The sequence below is a fragment of the Sinohyriopsis cumingii genome, chromosome 19, assembly GCF_028554795.1.
Source record: "Sinohyriopsis cumingii isolate HCF-2022 chromosome 19, ASM2855479v2, whole genome shotgun sequence".
Classification (NCBI taxonomy): Eukaryota; Metazoa; Mollusca; class Bivalvia; order Unionida; family Unionidae; genus Sinohyriopsis; species Sinohyriopsis cumingii.
This window is the reverse complement of record NC_142979.1, coordinates 19,880,356-19,888,928: the sequence shown is the minus strand read 5'-3', so window position 1 is coordinate 19,888,928 and position 8,573 is coordinate 19,880,356. Positions and strand designations below refer to the sequence as shown.

Genomic DNA, 8,573 nt, shown 5'->3' with positions numbered 1-8,573 from the left:
TTACCAGAATACCTGCATGTACCTAACTTGTATATAAACAGCGTCATTTGTTCAAACTTGGAGGAGATAGCAAAAAGCTAGTAGATGGGAGAGAGTGGGACTTTTATAAGACTGTGGGACTTTTATAATACTGAGACCTTAGAAGGAATGATTGAAAATGTGAGTTAATAGATAACAAAGGAAATTTTGTGTACAACATTTTGATGCACAATTTGGAACCAAGAATCTGAACCATAGTTCTCATTACAGATGAATTTTTTTATGAAATTTTAGGTATTTTTTTTTAGAAATGAAAACCTTTTTATTTCAAAGAGCATAATTTGTCCACATTATATTGTTAACAGGCAGAGTCTTAGAAAATGTACGAATCCCTTTAAATAATGTAGAAACACTCACTTACACTATGGTTGTAGTTACAGGTACTAAAACGGAATATGTAAATTTGTCACGAGTAAAATTTTCTGTTTCTTTTGATCATTGCTTTCTATCCTTATTGCTAGTGTCAGCTGAACCCCTTGTAGCTTAAAGAAATAGAAAATGTAAATATCCTTCGACTCATTTTCATACCTACATACATAACTATATATATATATATATATATAAAAATATAAAATAGATTTTGTCACCTGTCCATTTCTTAAAAGGTGCACCTTCATGCTGACCATTTTGTACAAAAACAAATGAAACTGAAAACCATAGATTGAGCACTACATATAAAACTGAGTGGTTGAGTGGTCTAAAGAAAGAGCTCATTTTTAATGGATCACTGCCATCTCACCTGTCTGCGTGGGTATGAGTCTTGGGCTCAGCCAATGTAGGTATGTGAGAAAGCTTGCTGGTAGCTTCTCGTAGGTCAGTGGTTCTTTCTGGGTTTTCCAGGTTTCTTCCTCCACCATTTATAATGCCCCCCCCCCCATGTATAGTTATCATGTTTTGAAAAATGGCATTAAACCATATAACAACAGCAACAAATCAAACGATGTAAATTACCAGTCAATGATAGCACCAGAAAAGTGGCATCGATCTCAAAATTCACAGGCAGGACAAAAAATAAATGTGATCAGAATTGGAAACAAAACAAAACTTGAAATGCCCTTAAACGTTCCTTTATTTACACCATATTTACAGAAGATTGGAAACCCATTTCCACACATTATTAAAATGAGATTAAATAAAGTCTGTATTCTACAGATCTATTTCTGCTTAGCTTCAAGATAAGCCGATAAATCTGAACTTGATAACTTTAATTCAGGAAGTGGTAGATATAAAAATAATCACGTGAAAGAGGAATAATAAAGTGTCAGTACACTACACAAGGTCAGGAAAGAGTTCCTGGAATGATTCTTCCCATGGACTGTCCTGTAGAGGCGATGACGGAAATTCATTGATATCACTGTACTGACTATATGGTGACACCGCATCACTTAAATCACAGCTTATGCCAGAATCACTAAGACGATCTACCTCCCCTGGTGACAAAACACTGGTCACCAACTCCTCTGCAGACAGACAAGGAACAGTTGCAGAGTCGGATTTACTGTGTTTTCTTTTAACACCTTTTTTAACACTGTTCTGTGTGCCATGTTCCGGAGAATCCATGGGTTTCAATTCTTTCTGTATTTGTGGTGAAGGAACTGGGGTAGAATTGTGGGCAATACTCTCACATTCCTCCTTCAGAATGTTTTCAAGGTCTTCCAAAAGGTCCATATTTAATTCCCCAACCTCTATTATGGAGTCCATGTCGAGAGACAATGGATTTATCACATCCATTTCCTCAACCGATCCTGTAGGTTGACTTGTAATCCCGATAGGGTTACATTGGTCGATACTTACTACTGTGTTATTAGAAGCAAGTACTGAGTTATTTTTCAGCAAGCTTACTGCACTTTGGCTTGTGACTACAGCTGCACTGTCTTTTTTCTTCTCATCACCAGTCACATAGACCTGGATACAATGTGATTTGTTGCCTTTGATAATTGTGAATTTCATATTAGAAGGAGCAGATTTAATACTGGCAGCATTCTGTCCAAGAGAATTGTGCGAGTTTTGACCACCCTTATCTTGAGAATGTGTTTTGTAATACACATGATCAAACTTTATTAGTTCATTGAGGGATTCCAGCTCTGCTGGTGTGGGCCCCACCACTGTTCCCTGTGGTGGAGATTGCTGAATATGTCCAGAGTCTTTTTCATGGGAAATGATTCTGGGACACTGTTGGTCTTCTGACTTGCACTCGCTGATCTCTTTGAGGAGGCAAGCCAAAGCGTCAGACTGGAAAAAAGGTAAGAAAAATGTCAGGAAAAATACAGAAAGGTTCATCAATTAATCAACATACATTTAACATTCTACAAATATTTATGATAAATACTGTCTCATTCTTTAGAAGTCAAAAGACAACCCAGTTTTCAAAAAACTTAATTGCTGAGACCCACTGGCTTATACTATATTGTGTACCACTACCTCAAATATAAAGGTAATTTTTTAAAAACAAATCAAGATTTTGTTTCCTTCCCATTCTTACTTTCAAGGTTTGAAATAACTTGATGCCAGAGTATCCCCATGTTCGTAAATTTAGTTAGAAACATTAGTACAAGGAGTACAATCCAATGGAAACAACTATTTATACATATGAAAGTTTGGGAAGAGCATTTTAACACTTCTCTTTTTGACCTATGAAAGAAATGTCTCTTAATGGGACTGAAGTTCTAGTGACTGACAAGAATTTCCAGAAGATCATGACAAATTCTTCCTTTTAACTGGAGTGCTGAAATTATCTTTGATATTCTAAGGGACTAATACAATTTTCAAAAATAAGCTGCTATGGTGGGCATATTGAACCTTATTTTCAATCAGCATGAACAAGACAGCATGTGAAGTCTTCTGGTGGAAACCCCATGATGATATGACATTCTTTACTGGAGGAGTAATGATATGATATTCAAGATGAATGCCCAGCCATCTTGAAGTAGTGATAGCAAGATTTTAAAGATGGCCTATGTGGCAGCCATATCCGAAATCAGATCGACACCATTCTAATTTATGACATTTTAGACACCACAATAAGTTTTTAATGAAACCTTCATGCTGGTATGATCCCTCATTCAGGAGAAATAGTGAAAGCAAGATGGACACTGATGCAGGCATATCGAATGGCACTATTAGGCCAAACAGACATCACAAGTTTTTGTTTTGTAAATAAAACCAAGCTGATATGACCATTCATTCAGGAGTTGTTACAATATTACATAGCTACTGTTGTGACCATTCTGGACACAGGATTGTCGCCATTTTCATTTTGGACCAACTAGACAATCTAATAAGTCTAGTAAAATATGGTTTAGAAATAACAAGATTTTAAAGATGGACACTGGTGGCCATATGTGACCATCTAAATATCATATAGTCTTTAAGTGAAAACCCCATCTAAATATGACTTCCCATTCAGAAGGAAGAACAAGTTTCAAGAATGCAGTTATGATGGCAATATTGAAAACAGGAAGCAATTTGAGGTATTTGTTAAGGTGCATGTTACTTTTAAAAATTGTTGGGTGAAGAGTTGTGCATCAGACACCTAGACACATTACCAACCTGGTTTGTAAGTTCAACACAACAAATTATTTCCAACATTAACTGGACTTTTTTGGAGGGTTATATCATTTTTTACATTTTCTTCGCTTCAACTGACTGATTATTAAAGTTAATTTATTTTTGGCTAATTTATAATTATTTTCAAATTAAGGTTTTAAATGTTTTCTAAGAGGAAAAAATACTTCACAGCACAGGTAGGTCTGATCATAGGTTACTTCCCTTGAATTATTATGCAAACTACTCCTTAGCCTCCACTGTGGAAACAAGGTCAGCTAATCAGATGCAAGATGACCATATATCTCTGATTATCCAACTCTCCAAAATCTTCATGATATAAACCAGATTTCAAGTTTGATCTAAACCACATCAGAAACACAGCTTCCAGTTTAGGAACAAACTCATAATCACAGAAGCAAAATGATATTTTCCAAGTTTGATCAAAATCAGATCAGACATACTGACATTATGCTTTTACTTTACTGTTATTGACAGAGTCAATTATAACCAGAAACAAACTGATGAATCAATGTTTTCCTCTCTGCCAGGGTCAGCAACAAAATCCAGGGATGGCCAGCCAATCAGGAAACATTCTTTTTTCACCTAAATGACTTGCAACTAGGATTAACATGCATACAGGGGCCAACAAATTTCAGAATCTAATGGAAGACAAGAGTTTGGTAGCCCTGCTTTAATTCACTATATGAGAGATGGCACTTTGAAAGGAAATTGTCCAATTTAAGACTGTTGATTTTTATTTGTCAGTATCAACTATATCTTTTTAAGACATGTTTTGAAGCGCTGTTCTAAACACTTGCCAAATAAGTAATGATCTACTTTAGGAGCCCAATTTCAAAAGCCCTTAATTCACAATATGGTAACACATAGGCCCTGCCAACTCCTGGGCCAAAAGCATAAAATCTGTAGGTACACATGATCTGCACAAAAACCTTTACATTTTGTACATACCAACGACAAGGACTGCAACATCACATCTCACATTCTTTTCTGAAAAAGGTAAGTTAATGTGTTATTATGTACAAATTTACCTCATTATCAGCCAGGAGGCTAAGTGAGGTGTCCAGCAATGTAGAGGCGAGGTCTGTCCCTTCTGCTGAGGAACGGTGGGTACTGCAGACCGCGACTCCGCCTCTACCTTGACTGGAACTCCATCCAACAGGCTCAAACGTCCTCGAAGGTCAGAGTTTTCCTGCACAAGAGCTCCTGACTGTGATTTCAATGTGGCATTCTCCATTGAAAGTTTTCTATTTTCTGCTTCCAGTTCTGCTATTTTCTCTTCCAGATCAGCCATAAGGGCCTTTTTCCTGTCCCTTGCTGTTTGCGCTGCAACTCGGTTCTTCAATTTCCTGGAAAATCAAGATTCACGAATATTACATACAGCTGCAGAAGAAAATCAGGCGAGTCCATAGGGCTTGAAAAAGTGTCATTTGGATGTTTGACATGCAGGGCAAATGACCTAAAACTTTACCTACCAGCCTCTATTTTAATCATGCTACACAACACTGAATTTGCTTTTAATTTCACTTCAAGTGGAAAAGCATTTTCAAATATTGAATTGACACTCCTCAACACTACCACTCATAAATGTGAGCTCATGGATCAGAACAGTCCTGGACTCCACACTCGTGGGACTCAGAAGTCCCAGACTATTTATTTGAGTCCCTGGTATAAACTCAAAAAGGTAATACTTAAATAACCTTCACGCTTTACTGTACATTTTAAAATGATGTTTCTTAAATTGAAACTGTGTGGACTTGAGATGACAAATGAACAATTCTTCCATGGAAAAGGATTCCTAAAGCTGAATCGAGTCAATGGTAAGTAGGAACATACTTTTGCATCTACCACTGATCTCAGATTAATGAAAGAATGTATTGAAGAGTTGCAAACACTATTATCTTTCAGTAAATAGCTCATGTTGCACGCAAGCCCTCGACCCTGATATTTATGTACAATTTACAGCATAAACCCTCTTATGTGGACTGTTGGATCCTATGTTATGTAGTGTTGCACTTTGAGCGAGCTCAGGGGACATTCTACCACCAACAAAATAGCACCCCATTTTTAATATTTGGACATTTATGTTGGGGTGTAGGGTCAAAGTCCATTCCCTATAGAAAAGTTCGAATTCACCAACACCATTTGGTGTTGGCACAGGGTAGCTGATTACTAGCCCGTCCAGCAAACTTGATAGACCTTTCAGAGAGTTATACCTGCATGAAATTGATAGGAATATTATCTATTTTCTCAAACATCGTGAACATAGCATTCATCATGTCTTTAATCAGCCGGGAGACGAGATGAAAAGCATGTTGCTGCTGAAATTTTACCTGGATCTGGCCATATGCATTCCGAGTCAGATGACTATACAAATCTCGCAACAAACATGTCAACGACATCAGGTCATATAGTCACGTGATATGACAAATAAATTTCCAAAGTTGTTGTACATAGAATCTGGACATATATGGAAGTCACTTAACGTTTGTAAATAAATATAATGCACGCTTAATTCACAACATGTTTATTCTGAGAACAATGACCAGAAACCTGTTGGTATCGCAGCTGGGTGGAAAAAACCATTTTCAAGATGTACCGAGCACGTGTCAGCTATGTTTTTGTCGGTATCACATGACTACCGCATTGACATGTGACCTCTATGTAGTTTTCTTCAAATTGCTGTAACATTTACAGATTTTTTTTAGTTTTTCTATAAAAAATGACATGATTTTCATGCGTATGTTCGATCAATTTTCCTACAGCAACACTAGAAATGGTGTACTGTTGACATCACATGAATGTATGACCTCTGATGTCACTGACATGTAGGTTGCGAGAGTTGTGTAGTCACATGACTAGGAATGCAAATAGCCAGATCCAGGTCAAATTTCAGCAACGATGTACTTAAATCTTGTCTGTCAGTGGATTAAAGACATAACGAATGCTATGATCGCAATTTCTGAGAAAATAAATCATATTACTATCAATTTCATGCAGGTATAACTTAACGAGAGGTCATTCAAATTTGCTAGGCTGGTTAGTAAGTGGCTACCCCATGCCGACACCAAATGGTGTCGGTGAATTCCAACATTTCGATAGGGAATGGATTCTGGTCTGACCCTACACCAAGTCCTACATGTAAGACATAGCACATTTTGATTTTGTTTAGGTGCTATGTCTTACTATCCAACTAATTGCCTTCTATAGTGTGTTCCAATGTCGTTGACATCGGAATGAGTAATCAAAGTTTCAGGAACATCTCACACACTTGGCAGCCAATATCGACATTTTCCCACTATCTATGTGTAATTAATATACTTACTGTGCTGTCTTTATCCTTGTGGAATGAAAATATGACACTAGCAAATGGATGCATTTTCACGTTCCGTTGACATACATTTGAATTTGTTGCAATGCGACGGTAGTCGAGGTATGCCGAAGTAAGTTCAAGTAGGTTCATGTTGGGGATCTGTTTCTTGAATGAAATGAACCGTTGCTTACAGTTCCAATAGGCATAATATATTTTTTATTCGTATCGTTAAAAATTATTATCTCAACTGTATCTGATTTCAGCATTCTTGGCTTTCATCGCTTTCCAACCAACTGAAATGTAGGCCAAAGAAACTTGAAAACGGGTCCATTTCCTTAGTGAGAATTTGAATTTATTCAGAAAAGGCATCATAGTAAGTAATGTCTGACTAAAACATTATAACTTTACTTTGTAGAAAAGCATCATTATTTTAGTTGTCAGTTGTGTGAAATATTCCTGAAAATGTGACTTTTGTAACGATGTTAGTCGACATCAAAACACACTCACTACACAGAGCCGTTAGTTAGGCTGTAAGACCCTGACGCCCACAACATAAATATCAGCGTCATGTCTTACCGGTAGGACTAACCCTACACCCCAACAAAAATGGGGTGGCAAGGGTCAGAGGAAACTCGGACTAGCCACGTAATAGTCTTACAATGTAATGTAAGACCTCAACACTGGTATTTGTTTCGGGAGTCTAGACGTAGGACTAACCACGTAATAGTCTTAAAGTGCATGTAAAACCTGGGCGTTGATATTTATGTTTCGGGAGTCTAGACGTAGGACTAGCCACGTAATTGAACGAATCCCCATTACTGAGATAAAGGGTACTGGGGCTCGTACCGCTGACTTGAATTTACATATAGCTAACATATATACTATATTAATTACTGGCACATATTATAAGCAACGATACATTCCCCCTGTGGACTGAAGTAAAATATGGGGGGGGGGGGGAAGCCCCCACCCTACTGGGGCCCAATCAGAGCAGAAGGCATCATTCATAAGAAATAAAAAAAAGCACAAAATATATGAAAACAAATATATCGCTACAAACTGTACCTCCTCATCATCTTTTCTTCTTGTGTGAGGTTAGTTAGACGTCGCCGTTTCCGTGGCTGGCTGTCCTCTTGACTATCGTCCTCCATTATGGACAGGGAAGGAATTCTAGCAGTAGATAAGATGGATTTATTGGGTAAAGTAGTGATCACAATCGTTTTAGCTGTAGTGAGAGACATGTTCAGTCCTTGTCATTTACCATTTACTATCCTTCAATAAATTTTCCGCGTGAAGCGGTAGAATTTTTTCAACTAAATCATACTCGCAGCTGTTTCTTGTCGTTGAAGTTTGTGCCTATGCTGATGTGGCCTAAACTCATTGGCGTGACGTCAAATACTTGGAAGTCTTCTGATTGGTCAATAAATTGGTGTCCTATTTTCCTGGCCCTTTGCTATTTATAGAATATGACAAAGTTGTTATAGGATGTCTGATGCAACAATTCAGTTGAATTCAAATAAACACAAGTTTTGAACTTTTGCTCCGCTGTACATAGATTATCTTATTAAACACGCTCCAAAAATACGTACATATATATTCATGTACATCTTCGAAAAATCAAGGTGTGTTCGGGGGGTTCTAAATCTGTGAAGTTAAC

The 8,573-nt window shown here is 37.3% G+C and overlaps 1 protein-coding gene across 1 annotated transcript; it reads right to left on the bottom strand.

Annotated features, from left to right (window-relative positions):
* Window positions 1-1,875: 1,875 nt before the first annotated feature.
* Window positions 1,876-8,302, bottom strand: LOC149775234 (X-box-binding protein 1-like). The gene is made up of 3 exons (XM_089944388.1): window positions 7,982-8,302; window positions 4,635-4,952; window positions 1,876-2,271 (listed from the first exon to the last, which is right to left on the bottom strand). The coding sequence occupies exons 1-3, from the start codon at window positions 8,155-8,157 to the stop codon at window positions 2,100-2,102; spliced, it is 666 nt and encodes a 221-aa protein (XP_089800514.1). The 5' UTR covers window positions 8,158-8,302; the 3' UTR covers window positions 1,876-2,099.
* Between the last annotated feature and the right edge of the window lie 271 nt (window positions 8,303-8,573).

Coding starts and splice junctions, on each gene's coding strand:
- LOC149775234 (XM_089944388.1), bottom strand. CDS start 8,157: ATGTCTCTCACTACAGCTAAAACGATTGTGATCACTACTTTACCCAAT. Junction 4,953..7,981: donor GAAGAAAAGATGATGAGGAG/GTACAGTTTGTA, acceptor TTGATTTTCCAG/GAAATTGAAGAACCGAGTTG. Junction 2,272..4,634: donor GCCTCCTGGCTGATAATGAG/GTAAATTTGTAC, acceptor CCTTTTTTCCAG/TCTGACGCTTTGGCTTGCCT.